At 50.8% G+C, this 19655-nt stretch overlaps 1 protein-coding gene across 3 annotated transcripts in view; it reads right to left on the bottom strand.

The window, feature by feature from the left end:
- Aldh1l1 (aldehyde dehydrogenase 1 family member L1) overlaps positions 1–14769 on the bottom strand; it is a 49577-nt gene extending 34808 nt beyond the window's left edge. The window contains exons 1-7 of one of the 3 annotated variants that reach the window (XM_021189191.2): positions 14667–14769; positions 8655–8804; positions 6569–6803; positions 5733–5898; positions 3164–3265; positions 2407–2496; positions 1384–1521 (exon numbers count right to left, since the gene is read on the bottom strand). In XM_021189191.2, coding sequence (XP_021044850.1) covers positions 1384–1521; positions 2407–2496; positions 3164–3265; positions 5733–5898; positions 6569–6803; positions 8655–8781 — 858 coding nt within the window. In that variant the 5' untranslated portion in view covers positions 8782–8804; positions 14667–14769. Of the gene's footprint in view, positions 1–1383; positions 1522–2406; positions 2497–3163; positions 3266–5732; positions 5899–6568; positions 6804–8654; positions 8805–14203; positions 14558–14593 lie in introns of those variants that run through there. The other 2 variants (XM_021189185.2, XM_029534781.1) reach the window with 2 other exon arrangements.
- Positions 14770–19655: the final 4886 nt, after the last annotated feature.

Raw genomic sequence — 19655 nt, 5'->3', positions numbered from 1 at the left:
AAAAACAACAAAAAAAGAATATTCCAGAGTCACAACCAGGGTTGAACACAGTGTCTATAGCAATGCAGTTGCCTTTGAAGATATTCTAGAACTGTCAGCAAGCAGAAGGCCAGCTGGATGCAGCAGACAAGCCTGAGTCATGTTTCCCGAAGGCTTCTGTGCTCTGCTGTTTGTATGGCTGCAGGGGCAGAGGCAGCCAGGGCCTTGGGGAACCTACCCCTCCCGAATGCTAACACCAGCCTCCAGCTGTTGCAAGGAGCTGGCCACTGGCAGCCTACTGCACAGTCCCTGGGGGAAAGCACCTGTGAGAAGCCAAGGGCTCCATACTATTCCAAGGACGAGAACAGCAGATGCTGACCTGTGTGCACATGTTCAGGATAGAGGCAAAGTCAACGGATCCTCAGAGACACCTGGATCAGACCAACCCAGTCCTTACCTCGTGGCTTTGCTCTGCCCTCACAGTCACATGAGATCCGCCCCCCCCCCAGGGTGCTCCTGAATAATCCTCTGTGAGAGAATTCCCCTCTCAGATGCTATTTATAGGGACCACACAACAGACAGATAGCATCAGTCTGCACACATGCGTCATGCATACTTAAGTACCCGCCCACTGTTAAATGGCAGCTGATAGACAGCCTTGGTCTCTTATAAAACAGCATGAGAATACCGGAGAGAGCCTTGTCGGTCTGCACAACTCCCCACCCTCCACCTTAGCCACACTCACACAGTCAAGGTTGCAAAGTGTTGGAGACCTGCCTCTCCCCACACCTGTAAGAAAACTCCTAGAGTGGAGTCTCAGGGCCACGGCGGACTCAGAGCCAGGATTTAGGGTCCGAAGCCCAGCTCTGGCACTGACTAGCTTGAGAAACCTTGGATAAACTTTGTAAGTCTTTTCATTTTTGGTTTGCTCCTCTGAAATATGCAAACAATATCTATGATTATCTCCTAGGGTTGTCTGGAGAATGAAATGGGATGCCTGTTCATTGCTTTTAAATAGCGGTTGGTGCCTAAGTACACTCCGTTCAATTCAGCTGCTATTCTGATATGCAAAGTCCAGTAATAACTACCAGAGTTCAGCAGCCGCCCCACTCAGAGAGAGGGAAACTGAGGCCTAGGGGTTTAAGGGCATGGCTTTGATGCCTTTAAATCCTAGACCAGTGCTATTGGTAAGGATTTCTGTCACACAGGGTATCCAGCCTGGGAGAGAAAATGTAGCCCCGCCCCACACAGCCTGTGCTCAGGTGGCAGCTTCTCCCTTGACTCTTGGTTCTTTCTGTTTCTTCAAGGGCAGCCTGGGGTCTTCCTGTAGGGTTTGAGCCCAAGGACAGCAGCGTGGGTGACCTTGAACCTATGATCCAGGCCGGTGACTCCCGGTGTGCTTACCATTCTATCGTCATTTCCAAAGAGGATGAGTCCCGCTTTGGTGACCAGGCCAGGACGATGGGCTCCTGAGATGGGTAAAGCTTCTCCCTGGGCCACCAGTTCTGAAGTGTTGAGTGTCGAGTTGAAAAACGTCAGCTTCTATGGCAGGAGAGAAGCCAAGAGACAACCGATAAGATGAGGGCCTGCTATCTGCGGTCCAGCTGAAGCTCCATAGGGCTGAGAGGGCCAAGTGGTATGGGTGTGTGTGTGACCCTAGAGTGTGCAAGCTGAGTGGGCCTGAGACCAGCTTTCAGGGGGAACAGGGGAGACCTGGAAGAGCTGGAATCTACACACAAGGCTGAGGAGGACCTAGACCCAGTCTTTGGGAGCACAGAAGTGATCCGGAAGATCTGAGGACCTAGATAACTCAAGCCTTGGGCATCCTTGAGACCTTTGCACTTTCTCAGGGGCACAGACCCCCAGGAAAGTCTTCTCAAGGTATGCCACAAAGCCACAGACCTTTGGCTGCTGCTGGCCACTGTTGCAGATGAAGCAGCCACAGTGAAGGGTTGTGTGTCAAGGGGGTCCTCTGCATAGTCTGTTTACAGTGAGCTGGGGGTCAGGGGACTAGGCAGTAGACTGTATGGACAGCAGGCAGACTTTGAGAGGTACACAAGACTTGCATCTCTCTATCCTAAGTCCAGCTGCTGCTCAGTCTCAACTCAAAGTAAGTTGCCTCTTCCTTGGGGCAAAGCCAGAGCTGGGCCCACGGCATCTGAGAGCGTGGGGTGAGGCCCAAGCTAAGCAAACTCAACAGAATCCCGGGTTGCAGTAGGTTCCTGGGGCCACCAGTGGCAGCAAACATCTCACTTTGAGCTCTGAATGGTACAGGGTCTCCTAGCCCTGGAGTAGGGCGCATTTGGGAGAAGGTAGAATAGGGGCTGTAGAATTTATCAAGCATTTTAAACTTGGTGGGTGGTTTTCAAGGTTGCAGGGTGGGGGCACGCAGCTCTCCTGCCGGACACCAACCTCAAGGGAACCTACCTGCCCACAAGCCTCTGTCCAGGCACCTGGCACCTTGTCATTCCCACGGATCCAGTTGTGAATGGCCTCTGCTGGCTGGTCCCAGTTGATCTGTGGGGTCCAAGATGTTGTCTTCTCAGCTAGATTCTCTTAGTCCTGAAGACTGCTGCACAGTGGGCCTGGCCTTGCAGGCAGAACCTGGGCTTCCTCCTAGACATGTGTCTGAGTGCAGAGCGGGGTGCCCTGGTTTGGGGCTGTGACCCAAGTTCTCTCCCTGCACAGCCTGTAGAATGGCTTTAGGAAGAGGCTATTCTACTCTTTCAAGGTGGCTGAGACTCCACAGAGTCCCTAGGAAGAATGCTTTGGCCCATCCTGTATCTTTATGTATACATAAAGCCCCACTACTGTATCTTTATGTATGCAGGGCTCATGCAGAGCTCCGTACAGAGATAACCAGTCCCATGTAGAGGCAGCCATGGGACAACTACCCACTTCTGCTCCAAGAAACCTCTCAGTGTTCTGGAGATTCCAGCTCCAAGACTGATATATGCCATAACCCTAGTTATTCTTCCTCCCTGGAGTGATGCTTGCTTCTTCTACTTAAAGAGAAACAGGAAGAACATGACGCCCGAAGGGACCTTGTCCCTCCACGTTTCGATGCTGTGCTGCAACCCTGCCCTCCACTGCTGTTCCTATAGTGTCAGCGGAACCTTGCTTCCCTGAGCCACTTCTGCACTCCAGTCACAGGTGATGCTGGGTAGGTGGGTTTGGTACTCACCCTGGCTGTCTCCTTCTTCTGAATGCCCTCATAGGTGGCTCCTTCCTCAGGCTGGGGACGGCGTGGGGCTGTGCCTTCTGCGATCAGTCGCACAGCCTGAACCTGCAAAGGAGACTCCAGTTAGCTTCCCCAGCCTCAGCATCCCACCCACATCCAGTCCTGGTCCTCACCCTGCAGGCACCTGAGAAGCCTACAGCATGGACACAGGGACACAGGGTATGGGTGACAGGATTTGGGGAGAGTGGAATGGCACACAGATCATCAGCATCACATCCTCTTAGATTATATAGATTCTCTAGATCTCTAGAGGAGGAAACTGCCAGACCCCACTGGGGATAACAGACACACAAGCCTATGTGTTGCTGTCTGGAACCTTCTTGAAGGAGAATAGCTCTCAAGCCCTGACATGGGCTTGGGAGTCTGTAGAAAAGTGACTTCTCTGGGGGTCTGAATCAAGGAATGAAAAGGAGGCTGTAACCCACCCTGAGGAAAGACCCAAAGGAGCTATCGTTGACAAGAAATAGAGTGCCATGGGGCTGAGGAGGTGGCTTGGTAGTTAAGGGCACTGGGTGTTCCTGTGAGAAGACCTGGGTTCCATTCCCAGCAGTCACGTGACAGCTCTCAACCTCCTATAGCTCTATTTCTGTGGGATCTGATGCCCTCTTCTAACATCTATGGTGCACGTATATACATGCAGGCAAATGCTCACACATGTAAAATAAATAAATAGGACAAAATTAAGGAAAAAAAACCAGGGTATCAGAACTGTAATGTACGGAGGGTTGCCTGTTGGAACACACTATAGTGATAAACGTGGGCTGTGCTTGTACAATCCTGTACAATTGCCAGCTCCTGTGTGTGTGTGTGTGTGTGTGTGTGTGTTATAATGCAGGAGATGAAACCCAGGCCTCCCACATACAAAGTAATTACTGTACTACAGCGTTAGATTCCCATCCCCAAATTCCTGAATGGAAATTAATTACAATTAATTTAAGTAGACACACGTGACTAGTGGTTGCCTTGGATACTCTGTCTCTATTGGCCATCTGAGCCATTTGCTGTGGAATGTGAAGTCCTCTCATCTCAGGCTAAGCATTCAACAAGGCAGCTTTGCTCACTACTGTTTAACACAATGAAAACATTAAAGATAAAAAGGCAGCTGACGTGAAAATGGACTGGGGTGAGGGGCAGATGGCTCAGGACTTGCAGTGGTCTGGTGACTGAGACCTTGCTCATTGCCATGTGACAAGGCTCTATGTTTGTAAAACGTCCTGGCCTGATTATCAAGGGCTTTGGTCCTCTCTCACTAGCCTACCCTCCAGGAACAATAGCAGCTCACACAGACACACACTAGGACCTCCTGGGGGCACTGGCTAAAAGGCGCCCTTCCTTGTCTGTGTACTTCCTTGTCTTTCCACAGCCCTACCCAGTGGAGAGTCTGGAACACCACTGCAATTAAGTGGCTATCTTCCCCAATTGATGACAGCAGAATGCATATCACTGAGGCAGCCAATCAGTGTAGGAGGCAGAGGTCCTTGTGTTCTGAGATAAGGTCTAGGGAAATCAGGAATGTTAAACCAGCAGGGTTAGCTGGAAGTTATGGTGCACACCTTTAATCCCAGAACTCGGGAGGCAAGAGCAAGTGGATCTCTTGAGCTTGAGGCCAGTCTGCTCTAACGAAGCCAGTTCCAGGGCAGCCAGAACTACACAGAAAAACCCTTCCTCTAAAAACCAAACCAAACCAAAACAAAACAAAAAAAACAACCAAACAAAAAACCATGTAGGGTTGTCCCTTCAAATGGAGAGATGTGTAACAACAGGTTGTCTGCCCAGAAGGCTGGGAAAGGACATGGCAAATAGCCTGGTGACATTTGTGCTATGCTATCTATGTGGCTGGGACCACACCACACCTCCCCCAGACCCTTATTATGAACTTGTTTTTCCTCAGTCAATCTACAGAACCCACCTTTATGGCAGGTGTCCCATGTACTTTACAAAGTAGGGTTTTGCTGTAGTCACGTCTTAAGCTTTTATTGTACACACAGGATTGAATTAAATATCACCAGGAAATCTTTTTTTTTCACCAACTTGTACTGTTCTTAAATGTGCCTAAAATAAACATGAAGTATGAACCACCACTGGCTACTGAGTCATACTGAACCAAATTTCCTTCTTGCCTCTCTTGGATTGACATTCTGCAGGCCCTGATGTCTACAGAGTCCCCCACAAATCAGAGTATTCCTGTCGCTCGGGCCAGCAACTGAGTCAGTATAACCACATGACCCCACAATGTCCCATCAGAGTCTTCCTTGATCTTTCAGCCATATCTCTTGGAGAAATGGGGTTTCTCACCCCATGGACTAGGAAACTGAAAGCTTAGACAAGGATCTTTCATGTCATGCAGGACTCCTGACCTGAGGATAAAATGAACTAAACAAAAAAGGACCTGAAACTGGGTGTGTGTGCCTGGCCAGTGGGGATCAGGGAGGGCAGTGGAATCAAGCGTCTAGAGACTGTGTCAGGACAGGCATGTGATGGGAGAGTAGGTGCCACCAGCCTTCAGCCTTACCATCCCTTTGATGCCCTCCGGGAAGAGGAAACGGTTGTACAGCGTGCTCACGGTGTCATCTGGAAGCACCTCACACTCCTTCTGCAGCAGAAGGTCGCCGGTGTCCAAGCCGTCATCAGCCCAGAAGACAGTGAAGCCTCCTTTCTTATCTCCATGAATGAGGGTCCTGGAAGATAGGAAGAAAATATCAGTCTGATAGAGGACACCCTGGGAGCTGGCCCCTGGTCCCTGCCACTCGTAGGGGGGCTACTTCCTCCCGTAGGAGGGCTGACACCTGCTCCTATAGAAAGGGAAGAAAAGAAACAGCGTTTATGATCGCCAACCATGCCAGTTACATGCCAGAAGCATCCTGCCTTGGGTAACAGCCCCTAAGACAGGTAGGTTGTGTAGACAGAAACTCTGCTCTCTGCAGCCCCCATGACATCCTAGTCCAGCTTTCCTGCACCCCCTGTCCCCCTGCAGGCGCAATACCAGCAAAGCTCTTGTTCCCGCTGCTACAAAGCCTGTTAGGGTTTTTGTTTTGTTTTGTTTTGTTTTTTTTATTTTTTTGAGACAGGGTTTCTCAGTATATCTCTTGCCATCCTGGAACTTGCTCTGTAGACCAGGCTAATCTCACACTCAGACAACCTCCTGCCTCTGCCTCCCGAGTGCTGGGATTAAAAGTGTGAACCACCACGTGGCAAGCATGCTCTCTTAACACTCCCCTGCTGTGGTTCAGGGAGACACACAGCAGAGCAGGGTAGGCGTCAGCACAATGCACTTGAATGCCCCAGCGAGATGTTTCAGGATGAGGGAGGGTGACATGCTAGGCAAATTGGGGGTGAAGCCCATCTTACCAGTTGATGGCTGAAGCCCCTCGGTGCCTGGGCAGCAGAGATGGATGGTAGATGATGGAGCCATGCCGGGGGGCATTGATGACCTCCATGGGTATGAACTGGCTGCAGAAGGGGAGCACGTTGAGCTCTGCACCCAGAGCCTGGTATTTGGCCACCACCTCCGGCAGAGCCTGTCCTCGAGCCCGCCACCTAGGGAACTTGAACACGGGCACGCCATCCTTCTCAGCCTCCAGGCCTGTGGAGGGAGCAGTTGAGAGCAGGTGAGCAAGCTTCCTCTCTGTTCTATACCCAGAGAAGTGGCTGCAGGCCCATTCTTGCTCCCCTTCCCAGTTCCTACTGTCCAGTAAAATTCTGCTAGGATGCGGGTGGGGCTAGCCTCGGGTGAGTCCTGGGCAGGGACTTTCCTGCTGTGAGCCCTAAGGCCTCCCAATGCCTCTCTTGCTCAGACCTCACAGGTTCCCCATAGCCTCTCTCCTTACAGCCCTTTCCAGAGGCCCATCCATGCCCAACATATTATGTCTTCCTCCTCTCCCCCGACACCTCTACTTTCCCTTTCCCTACCTCTCCACCCTCTGGGGGTCAGCTGTACCAGAAGGAGAAGAGGCCGGAGGGAGGACAAGAAGGGTGAGGAAAGGGTTTGGTCCTTCCGGTGGGGATCCTGTCCACCACCCTAGTCTTACCCCAGCTACAGAGGTTCCTTCCCGGAAAAGCCGCTTGATCCCTGTTCCCAGTATGCAGACCTGGCCCTGCCTGATGTATACACTCTGTTCCTCACACCTCGGCCTGGAGGCCCAGTCCCAACCTGCAGGGCTCCTCCTGACTCCTTACAGACCATTTCCTGCACAACACCATCCCCTCTTATCCTCAGGTTGGTGGTAGCAGCGGCCTCTGGAAGGCACAACCCTGACCGTAAGGGGCTCTCTTTGGCCAACCATTCCTCAGGACTTATGAACATCCTTAGCGAATCTCTTGAGAGCACTCCTGCTGTGTACAATCCTACCCTTAACCTTGCTCGCTGTCCTCATCTCTGCCACCATGACCTGATGTGGTCAGGAGGGCACTATTTACATAGTCAGTGTCACCAGGTTTGGAATCAGTAGGAGGGTGTTGCCAAGGTGCTAACATCCCTGGGATGTGGATAATGACATCTTATGTACTGAGGTAAATAAAACAGGAGAAAAGAGCCAGCTAACGACCAGGACAAATCTCAGCTTCACAGTATAACCAGCTGCCATGAGACTAGGTTGTTCTACACTTCCAAAGCAGCCTCGCTGTGGCCAGTGAGACTCCCGCAGGCCATCTAAGGTCAAGGCCAAGCAGTGGTCCCAACAGGGTCTGGGCTGGCACTGGGAGCAGACTGGTCACTGTTAGTATCTGTTTGTAGAGCTCAGGCAGTGGGGTCACGTATATCATGCTGTGGTCAGGGGCGGGGCTGAGACCTGGCAGGCATCATCAGAGTCCAGGGGTCAGACTGTGGCTGCTTGCTCTGCCCTGGATCTGACTGGTCTCACAAAGTCACCTTCCTACTCTCAATCTCCCATCCTTAAGCTGTGCCCCACAGTCCTTCTCCATCAGGCCTGAGAAGGGTCTGTTCATCATACGGAAGCCCCAGCATCCTGGGTGCTGGGCTCCAGTTCCAAGGAAAGGGTCCAGAACTGAGGTAGAACTCTCCCCAGTGGGGTAGGGGCACCCAGAAGATGCTAAAAGGAAATCTCTCAGCTCTACCCACTCTGTGTGCCAGGAACCTTTGGGTGGACTGAGCACTCAGGTCTAACAGAGCCCCAAAGATGGTGACATGAAAGGAACGGCAACCCCAGGAGCCACCCCTAGGAGGCCTTCAGAGCTTAGATGCTTGGGTCAGAGAAGTTAAGAGAGGTATGTGGGACAAGCTGGGCTTCTCTATGTCCACTGATCAGGATACAGATCCCATCCCATAGTCACTTTATTCCAGGCCAGGCCAGCAGCCACTTGGCATCAGGGTGGATTCAGGATGGAAGGTGTGTGTCTTCTGCAAGGACTGTGCCGTGAGACCCCAGACCTTACCCACCAGCCCACCCTCCTTCCTGCCCCTGAGCTGCTCACTCACCCAGGGGATCTGCTTTCCCATCCTTGTCTGGGATGGTGAACACACCCACCACCTCATGGCCCTCCTTCCTCAGCTGGCAGTAAACCTCCTGGCCAAACAGGCTCTGCCCGATGACTGCAATCTTCATGGCAGCAGAAGGCTGGAAGGCGCCTGTTGAAGGAGCAGCCAGAGGGTTAGAAAGGGCTCTCTGAAGTCAGAGGAAACTGCTCAGGCTCCAGCGGGTGCTTTCTCCTGCCTCAGTCATCTCTGGGGCTCCATGAACAGCAGGCTGCTTTGGGGAGACTGCCACTGTGCAAGGAGACGGGGGTAACCTTGACATCTGTGGATGTGAAGAGTGCTAAGGCTGTTGGATCAGACAGTGACTGTAGCTTTAGGAGGCTCTCTTCACTGATCCCTGCAAATTGTCACAAACCTGGAGCAGGTCCTCAGAGACATTTTAGAACATCCTCTGGGACTGACCTGTCTGTGACCTTGGTCACACCACTTTAAACCTTTGTTCTCTTGCTGTTAATGAGAAAGCCACCACACTTCTCTTGAGGCCACACCGGGCTTATTGTACCAGGTCCAGAAGTCATGAGAGAGACAAAAAGGAGCTTTGCTTGGCATCAGTCTTCAGAGCACAGGGTGACTGCGTTGGGAGGGGTGCTAATGGGGAAGGAGAGGGACACTGGAATAAAGAGAAGTCAGTGAATGGCTGCTAAGTTCAGTACCTTCCTGTAAAACCTGAGGTACTCTCTGGTATCTTTCCTTAAATTGTCCATTTACCACATATGCATGGTTTAGGGGAAAGGCCGAAGCATCGTGCACTTCACACACTCAGAAGCACAGAAACCACGGGTGTGAAGCAGCCTCACGAATTCCCACATGCACAGCATGCTGCTGTCTGAGCACCCGGAATGCCTGTTGCTCACCAAACACCCAGGGCTCTCTCAGCACAGAGCAGCGATGCTTGTCTGCCTTGGCCAACCTCACACATCTGCCTTTCAGACTTAACCCCATGCCTGCTTTCTCCACAGTCTCCGTAGCCTGTGGGCGTGTGAGCTGTCAGGGCTTGGTGTTTGACTGTGTCACAGGAGGCCATGCTGGCTCAAACGCTGCACAACCTCCACAAAAATCAAGTCCAAATGAATCACAGACCTGCGGTTATAAGCCACTCAAAGATAATAAGAGAGACATGGATAGCCTTGTACTCATCAAGAGCTTTTAAAACACAGAACTGGAGGGCTCATGAAAAGGAGAGTTAAGTCCTTCATTCAGTTAAATACTTCTATTTTTAAAGGACTCCATCAAGAAAATAAAATGAGAATCCATAAACTGGGAGACCTGAAAAGCCAACCCTCAAAACTCAGTCAAAAGGGCAACAACTCGATTCAAACCTGCTAATAAGATGCTCCAACATAACAACATACTCCAACATACAAGTTCCACTATGCTTATAGCAGCCTTATTTATAATAGCCAGAAGCTGGAAAGAACCCAGATGTCCTTCAACAGAGATACAGAAAATGTGGTACATTTACATAATGTAGTACTGCTCAGCTATTAAAAACAATGACTTCATGAAATTCTTAGGCAAATCGATGGAACTAGAAAATATCATCCGGAGTGAGGTAATCCAATCACAAAAGAACACACATGGTATGCACTCACTGATAAGTGGATATTAGCCCAGAAGCTCAGAATACCCAAGATACAATTCACAGACCACATGAAGCTCAAGAAGAAGGAAGACCAAAATGCGGATGCTTTAGTCCTTCTTAGAAGGGGGGACAAAATACTCACTGGAGGAAATATGGAGACAAAGTGTGGAGCAGAGACTGAAGGAAAAGCCATCCAGAGACAGCCCCACCTGGAGATCCATCCCATATACAGTTACCAAACGCAGACACTATTGTGGATGCTAAGGAGTTCTTGCTGACATGAGCCTTATATGGCTGTCTCCTGAGAGGCTCTGTCAGAGCCTGACATATACAGAGGCGGATGTTCGCAGCCAATCATTGGACTGAACATGGGGTCCCCAATGGAGGAGTTAGAGAAAGGACTGAAGGAGCTAAAGGGGTTTGCAATGCCATAGGAAAAACAACAGTATCAACCAGTCAGACCCCCCAGAGCTCCCAGGTACTAAACCACCAACCAAAGAGGACACATGGAGGGACCTGTGGCTCCAACCGCATATGTAGCAGAGGATGGCCTTGTCAGGCATCAGTGGGAGGAGAAGCCCTTGGTCCTGTGAAGGCTCGATGCCCCAGTATAGGGGAATACTAGGGTGTGGAGGTAGGAGTGAGTGGATGGGTGAGGAACACACTCATAGAAGCAGTGGGAGGGAGGATGGGATAGGGGTTGGGGGGGGACTGGCAAAGGGGATAACATTTGAAATGTAAATAAAGATAATATCCAATAAAAGAAAAAGAAAAAGAAAAAGAAAAAAAGCCGGTGGAGGCCAGAAGGTAGCATCAGATGTCTCTGGAGTTAGAGCCTCAGGAGGTTATAAGCTGCCTGGCTTTGGTGCTGGGAATAGAATGCAAGTCCTTTGCAAGAGCAGCGAGCACTCTTACCCAGTAAGCCATGGCTCCAGTTCCCCAAAGCATGCTTGTTCCAAGGCACAGTTCACTGTAACTATGGGTTCTAGAACCCACTCTATGCCAGCCACTTTTATGTCAACTTGACACAGCTGGAGCATTGAAGAGGAGGGAACCCCAACGGAGAAAACACCTCCATCATCAGATCAGGGTGCAGGCAAGCCTATGGGCATTTTCTTAATTAGTGATTGGTGTGGGAGGGCCCAGCTCATTGTGGGTGGGGTCCTGTGCTGGTGGTCCTGGGTTCTTTAAGAAAACAGGCTGAGAAAGCCATGTGGAGCAAGCCAGTAAGCAGCACTCCTCTATGACCTCTGCATTAGCTCCTGCCTCCAGGCTCCGGCCCATTTGAGTTCCGGACTTCCATAGATGATGAATGGTGATGACAAAGCATAAGCTAATTAAACCCTTTCCTTCCCAAGTTGCTATTGGCCATGGGGTTTCATCACAGCAATGCAACACCTAACTAGGACACTCCCTCATTGGCATTTTTTCAAATGGACAGAAAGCTAATGTCCACATAAAACCCCACATGCAGCATTACTTAGAACTGACCAATCCTGGAAGCGACTATGTCACCGGTTAGGGATGGAAAAACAAGGCAAAAGCAGGTGAAGATGGGGTTCAGATCATGGAACATAAGCCAGAGATAGTGCAAAGGTCAGCAGTTTCTAGGGTGGAGGGTGGAGGGGAGAGGGGAGGGTGGTGGGTAGAGAACACTTGTGGGATCTAAGGCTACAAGGATGGATACATGGCCTTACACACCTCCCAAACATGAAGAGCATGTGAACTGCCCACTGTAGAACATGGATTTGAGGTTATCACACACACTGGCGTGGGCTCACACAGTACGGTGAATGTTTAACGGGAGAGGGCATGGGCAGAGTGAACATATGACAACCCAATTCTGCCCTCATGTTTTCCCATAAACTTAAAACAAGTTCTGAGGGTTGATTATTAATTTAAAGGAACAAATAGAGCTCTCTGGCCTACATTTTGCTCAAAAAAGTCCAACTGGGTTAAAAGTAAATATTTTTACACTAAAGACAAGAAGATAATATAGTAATGTGGGAATTCGGCTCAACTGATGGAACATCAATTCTAGCATGTATGAAGTTTCATTCCTGGCTCCACAGAAACCAAGTGTACCGGTACAGGCTGTACAACTCTCAGGAGGTGGATGCAGGAGGGTTGGAGGTCAAGGTCATCCCCAGCTACATAGAGGGCTTGGGGCCAGCCTGGGCTACATGAAGCCCTGTCTCAAAAATGGAGGAGAAAGAGGAGGAAGAGGAGGAGGAGAAGGGGAGGGAGGAGAGAGAGAGGAGAGAGAGAGAGAGAGAGAGAGAGAGAGAGAGAGAGAGAACTATTAGAAAATATTGGTGAACAGTAGGCTTTCCAAGCCTGGCTCTAACAGTGGAATGCAAATTGAACATGACAAAGTTTTACATATAAAGCAGTTTACTAAAAGGAAAAACTTACAGCCAACAGACAAAATAATGTTCAAATCACAACCAGTTAGAACAATGTAGTGTTAAACACAGTACATACTCCCCCTGTAGAACTGACAGGTACTGAAAATAATACGATACCTAGTGTTGGTGAGGTTTGGGAAACAGTAAGTGGATTCAGACTCTCTGCAGGGGGCAGGAAAAATGGCTCAGTCCTGACTTAGTGTCTCCCTTATAAACTGTAGGAAGACCAGAGGACAACAGGTGGGTTTATGCTGTGGTAAATTGCAGTTAGTAGACCATGCCATAAGGATGTAGCCAACTGTTGCTGGCTGGGGATATGTGAGCCAACATGTTCCAGCAGATAGCAGCTCACTGTAATTTCCCAAAGCAGTAATGTGGTCTGTGTGTGTGTGTGTGTGTGTGTGTGTGTGTGTGTGTGTGTGGTATGGTACATGTGTCTGTAGTATGGTGTGTGTGTCTATGGTATAGTGTATGTGTCTGTCTGTGGTATGGTATGTGTCTGTGTATATGTGTACATGTATGTGTGGTATGGTGTGTGTGTGTGTGTGTATGTGTGTGTGTATGTGGGTATCTGTGGTATGTGTATGTGTCTTTGTGTCTGTGTGATATGGTGTGTCTGTGGTATGGTGTGTCTGTCTGGGGTATGGTGTGTGTATCTATGTGTGTGTGCTCTATGTATTTGTTGCCTTCTTTCAAGGGGGATTCAGGGCATAGCCCAGGCTGCCCTGGACATTTCCATCCTCCCACCTAGGCCCCTTTGAGTGCTGAGAGTTCAACTCTGTGCTCCCTCCCCTGCCTCCCTTCCTTGTGAACATCTGTTATTTATAGAAAGAGTAAAGGAGAAAAACACAAGCAAATAAAACAAACAAACAAACAAAAAACCCCACTTTTGGCTCCAGTCAGGATGGCTGCAGATCAGCCATTATCACAGCTCAGGGACAAGAAGGAACATGGAGTGAGGACTGTCACATTAAGCTGGCCTTTGGCCACACAGATAGCAGATGAGGGTCTGTAGGGCCTACTGAGCCCCAAGGATATAGGGTACAGACTCCCACCCCGTCTTCTCGTCATGGGACACCCCCAGAGGCTGCTGAAGCCTTGGGCTTTCAGGAACTCAGAGGGCTCCTGCTCCGCAGGTCCCCTCTTCTAGCCCTTGGATCAGGAAAGGAATCCTGTCTACAGTGCTGCAGTCCCACGCTGGGAGCAGACCTAGTGGCCCATGGCCAGGCATTCTGCTAGAATACAAGGAACCCCTTTCCATAACTGCTCAAGGCTGACCCTCTCCTATGACAGCCTCTTTGCCCTGGCTCCAGGTTGGGGGGTGGATATATTCCTCAGGGAGTCAAGATCAGACACTTCCATGATCCTGGGTGTGGTGACAGGGTACAATAGAACAACCTAGCTCTCAAGCCTGCAAGGCCTTAGTGAATTGTCACCTTCCCTGCGTCTCAAATGCCTCTGTAAAATATGTCTGTGCTGTCTCCTGGGCACGGAGAACTTACCTAGACAGAGGACAGTGCCAACACTCACCACCAGCTGCCTAGGACCAGAATTCTCCAGGAACCTCAGGAGAGGTGCGCTGTTAGCCACCACACCTCCACATTTTACAGACCAGAAGCCAAGATTCGGCTGGGCTTAGGAAAATTCCCAGGACATGAGCCTATGGTGGTGGTGCCCGCCTTTAATCCCAGCACTCCGAAGACCCAGGCTGCTCTACAGAGCTTGTTCCAGGACAGTCGAGGCTACTCAGGGAAAACCTCCCTCAAGGGGAGAAAAAAAAAGGCAGGATCTGTAGTTCCCAGGGCAGGAGCTATGGTTCCAAGGTTCAGTGTCTGCCTGTAGTGGAGAGGCTCTGGGAGCCTCTCTCAAAAACAAAAGAAAAAGAAACTTACCCAAGGTCAAAGACCGGGATTAGGGAAAATAGGGTCACCGGCTCAGAGCCCTGGGCTAGCAACCCAGAAGTACCTGCTAGCTGCGAGGGTCAGTCAGCTGTCAGCAGTCAGCACGGGGGCAGCGAGCTCCCAAGGAGCGCACAAGCTCGGGTCTTGTGCAGAGAGGGTTAGGGTCAGTGCTCCTCCTCCGGGCAGAGAAGAGGCGGGCCCTAGGGGCCCGCCCAGCCTAGATCTCTCCAATCATAGGAGACCCTCCGGCCAGGCCCCCAGATATGACCAATCAGGGGATCTTTCCCTAGTCCCTAGAATGGGGTGAGGGATTTGGGAAGTGGACTAGCAGAACCAAGCTCAGGTCATCCGTCCGTTTGCGGGGACCTTGCTCCCCAGAGGGCTCCCGCTTTCCCTTCTGCAAAATGGGCCACCATCGTCTATAAAAAGCACCGTGCAGCGACAGACGCGTCCTCAAAAGGCTGAGTACCCTTAGCTAGGTTGGAGACCTCCCCGCCTCTCCACACACGCCCCCATTCCGGGTTGAGTTCATTGCCTAGCATGCCCAGAGCCTAGCTGGTCACCCACGGTCCGGAGCCAGCCGCTGATTCACCAGACCAGACTGCGATGGGACTTCAGTGGGCCTCAGTCCTGAAACTGGAGATGGCATAGACCCAGGAGTGAGGAGGCAAGGAGGCGGGAAGCAGGAGGCGGGTCTAATCTGCTGTAGGTGGGACCTATGAAAAGTGCAGCTGGGAAGGTAGGCAAAGGGCAAGCCCTAGCTGTGTGGCCTAGTCCCTGCCTTCAGGCTTTATGTTATCTGGGTCATTTCCTTCACCCAAGCGTGGAAGCTAGGAGCACTCCCACGCTGATGACTGAGACATGCAAGGTCACCTATCTGCTGTGGACCTGGGTTTGTGTCCTGGTGGGCCTGAGGTTCTGAATCCCATGCCCTTCCCACCTCTTCACGGCCTCCTGTTTTCTTCTCAGAAGTTCTCCTCTGGCCCTTCCACCTTGTCACAGACCCCCTCCCTGGGCAGAGTCATTGTCTTACTTGAGAAAAGTCAGAAGACAATACAGGGTCCAGTGACATGCCCACCACTTCCTGATCAAAGCTCTGTTCTGCAGGCTCCCTCCCAAGGGTCCCCCCCCCCAACTACTCCATTAACCACCCAGCCACTCAAATCACCTCTGAGTCTCCTTCTTACTCAAGCTCTTCCCCCTCTTCAGTACAACAGGCTGGCTCTGCCTCAAGCAGACCCTTGGATTGAGATAGCAGGCACCTTTGTCTCTTACCAGTCAGACAATGATGGGCTCTGGGTTGCTCAGCCCAAACGTATTGTACCCCTCCACACAACCTAAGAAGCCTATTGGGCTCCTCCGTGCCCCCCCCTCCCAGTTACTGCCGATAGAGAACTAACCATACACTCGGTGCCCCCTGTCCTCGGTGTATCTGGTCTCCCACCAGACTGTAAGCTCTCTGAGATCAGGAAATGCAACAGTTGTCTTTCCTGCTTCCTCATCAAGGTAGATAATAGTTGCTCAAAAAGTCCTCCAGGACTCACAGACTTTTGCGTGCTGTTTACTATCCCCATAGTTAGGAAGCTCCTGCTACTAACACACCACATCTTCAGAGAAGCTGTCCCTAAACTGCAGCCCTGGGCTGGGGCTCTAACTTTCCTTTAGGACCCTCCAGTTTCAGTGTTATTCATCTTATGCCACCCACAAGAGTATGCGATGACCTACCACTGGGTGGCATGCTTGCAGGTAAAGGGATAAAATCTGGACATAACATGATTAAATGTCAGTCTTGGTGTCTCTGTGCTCTGCAGTTGTAATGGAGTTGGCAGGAGGGTGGGTGATGGAATCCCCCAAAGGCCAGCCTGGAAGCTGACTGTCAAAAACAAGATCTAGGGCAATCTGCAGGGATCCGTTCTAGTAGAGGCACTGAGCGGAAAGGGGGGCATAAGCAGAGTTTCCTGTAGTAATGGGGGCCTCTATGCTACTTTTCTCATTTACAAAACTGCTCAACAAAAGCAATGTAAGGGAAGAAGAGCTTGTTAGTGCTCATGGTTTGAGGGTACGGCCCTGTCCATTGTGCCTTTGCAAAGGCATGTGGTAGGTGTTTGAGCCAGCTGGTCACATGGCATCTGCAGTCAGGAAGCAGAGAGTGGAGAATTCTGTGTTCAGCTTGCTCTCTCCTTTTTATGCAATACTGAACCTCAGCCCATAGCAGGCTGCCACCCACCCACCCACATTTAATAGGGACAGGGGGTCTTCATGGAACTTGAATCTAGAAACTCCTTCACAGTTGTTGCCAGAGGTTTGTTTCCAGGGAGACCTGAAATTCCATAAAATGTTCAGCTGCCACAATGAGGTTCATGAAAGACACACAAAGTTTTTTAGAACACATGCTGGAAAGAAGGCCAGCAGGGATGCACAGGGTTAGCAAGAGTGCCAAAGAAGATGCCCCTGACTCTCCAGATTTAACTGGCAGGAAGTGTCACAGATGCAGATGCAGATGCAGGCTGTGCTTCCTGAAGGGTAACAGAGAGAGGAGCTCAAAGCGCAGAGCCAAGAGTCTGGGCCTTACTGTCTCCACCATTCGCTTCCAACAGCAGAGTGCTTGTCCTAGGTCTGTCCCCACGCTGGCATACCTGCTCTGGGAGCCTGTCCCCAGGCTAGCATTCCTGCCCAGAGGGGCTACACTTGAGGGACTGACCAAGATATTGGGGTGCATGTCGGACTCTTGCCTGTCTTTTGAGCGTCTTGCTGTTATTCGGTGTGGAAAGCAGCTCTGACTTGCAACTGTGGCACTGCCTGCCAGTTGAATGGGCCCCAGGGAAGTGATGAGGGGGTGAAGGTTTATTCTCTGAGCTGAGGTCAGGCTGACCTTGAACTGGGAATCTTCCTGTGTCTGCCTCCTATGTATGGGATTATGGTTCCCTTCATAGTGCTCAGCTCGGTGAGTTGGTTCTGTACGCGGGGGAAGTGTCAATGACTGGGGCTGGTACCCAGGCTGTGACAGTTGGAAAAGCTTTGAAACCCCTCCTTTAGGACCTGTGGACTCTTATTTCCTCCCATGAGCATAGGCTGGATATAATGACTTGTTTCCAACAAAGGGAGAATGGCAGAAGCCACATTGTGTGGATTTTGGATTCATGCCTTCACAGACAAACAGAGAAACAGGTTTGAGGTCAGAGAGTGGCAGAGCCAGCCTGTGTCCCAGCCTGTATGACACTCAGTGGGATGACCACTCTACCCCACCATGCCAGCAGTGCCCAGCAGTTGCATGGAGTGGCGTCCTACACAAACCACACTCCAATGTCATACTCCCATGCTTCTCTGTATCTTTCTATGGGAGCAGAGGATGCTCCCTTTTGTCTTAAACCCACCGTCTCTATTAAGGATGTGGATGAATCATCATGGGGGGTATAGGTGGACAAGCACAGACAGGACACTTGCTGGAGCTCTCTGCAGGGCCCTATGGCTATGGCTAGGTCCCCAGGAAGAATGGTCTGAACTGGCCAATCTCTAGGCCAAGGGCAAGTAGATGGAGGGAATGGGGGGATGGGGGAATGGAGGGTTGGAAGGGATGAGAGCTAGGGAGTGGGGAAGGGCTGCTGCTTAATTCTGAAGTAGTTAGAAGGGGCTGTCGGGCTCAGAAGCTGGGGCACAGGTGATCAGATGAGCAGAACAACTTTTCTTCTGTTGTATAAGCATGATTCAACTGGTTCTGGAACTCACTGGATACGAGGAAACATTAACCTGGCCAGGGCTATGACCTTGGGAAGTCAAGGTGAGCAGTGTAAGTGGCCCAAACTTTGTTTTGTTTTGTGGAGACAGGGTCTCACTGTGTATGCTCAGGTTAGCCTAAACCTTGGGGCTGATCCCTTAGCTCAGCCTCCTGAGGGTGGGATTACAGGTGGGCATCACCAAACCCAGCGACAAACGCTCTTTTGGGGCAGAGTTCTCTTCTCTTTTGGGCCCTCCTCCTATTCAGGCACCTGCATCCCACCTTGTGAGACACATCTGACACCCTACTCCTTTTTTTCCAGAGGTCACAGTGGCCACTGTATTTCCCCCCGGGAAGAGCCCAACATGTGCTTTTGACACAGAAGGTAAAAGCAGGTGTTGGTGTCAGACCCCACTCTAGTTTTACCTTGAGCCAGAGGTCATGGTACCTGAAACCACAGTGTCATTCTTACAGGAGAGATGAGGTGTGATCTGGAAGTTCAAGGCCCTCTTCACACCATACCTCAACAGCCTTGGGTGGAGCCTGTGGGCATTGTCAGGTCAAACCCTAATATCCCAGTGCCCAGGAGAGCAGACCTACAGATGACCTCCATGGGCTGACCCAGAGAGAGGCCAGTGCTGCCTCCCCAACCCAGGGGGAGATGATGAGGGGAGCTCAGCAGAAGTCAAAGGAGAGGATTGCTAAGAAAGCAGGTTTGGCAAGTGAACTGGATCAGGAAGAAGTGAGAAGTTCCCAGCCAGGGAACAGAGAGAAAGGTTCAAGGTGTGTTCAGGGAGGGGCGGAGTCAGCTGGGAGGGATGAAGCCCAGCTCACCAGACAGCAGTGGAGAAGCTGGAAAGGTCAGGGGTCACCAGCAGCAGTGTCACTGGACATTGTTCCAGTGGTAGCCAGACCTTCTGATTTTGTAAGACAATCCTCGAGAAGCGTCTTGGTAACTAACAGATTCTCAACTGCCATTTTCTTTTTATATAAAAAAAATTCAAGAGATATAATTTAGACTATAAAAAGGCAGAAAATCAGATCAGTGATGACAAGGATGAGTCTTGAGTTTGTTGGACTGAATGAGGTTAAGTCGTACTAGCTGAAATACACTGGAATACACCAGAATCAAAAGGGCCTAACGATTCCTCATAGGTGAGGTCCCTAGGAGTCGTGGGGGGTGGTGTTTAAAGTGGGTGGCTTTATTTGGGAACCAGAAAAGCCTGGTGAGGGGCTGAGCAGGATGGTGGAGGCAGGATGATGAGGGTGAGGGAGAGGATGAAAGAGGGTGAGGGAGGGGAAAATGGAGGGTGAGGGAGGGATGATGGTGGGTGAGGG

Source organism: Mus pahari, chromosome 2 (genome assembly GCF_900095145.1).
Source record: "Mus pahari chromosome 2, PAHARI_EIJ_v1.1, whole genome shotgun sequence".
NCBI lineage: Eukaryota > Metazoa > Chordata > Mammalia > Rodentia > Muridae > Mus > Mus pahari.
This window is presented reverse-complemented; position numbering and strand designations above follow the sequence as displayed.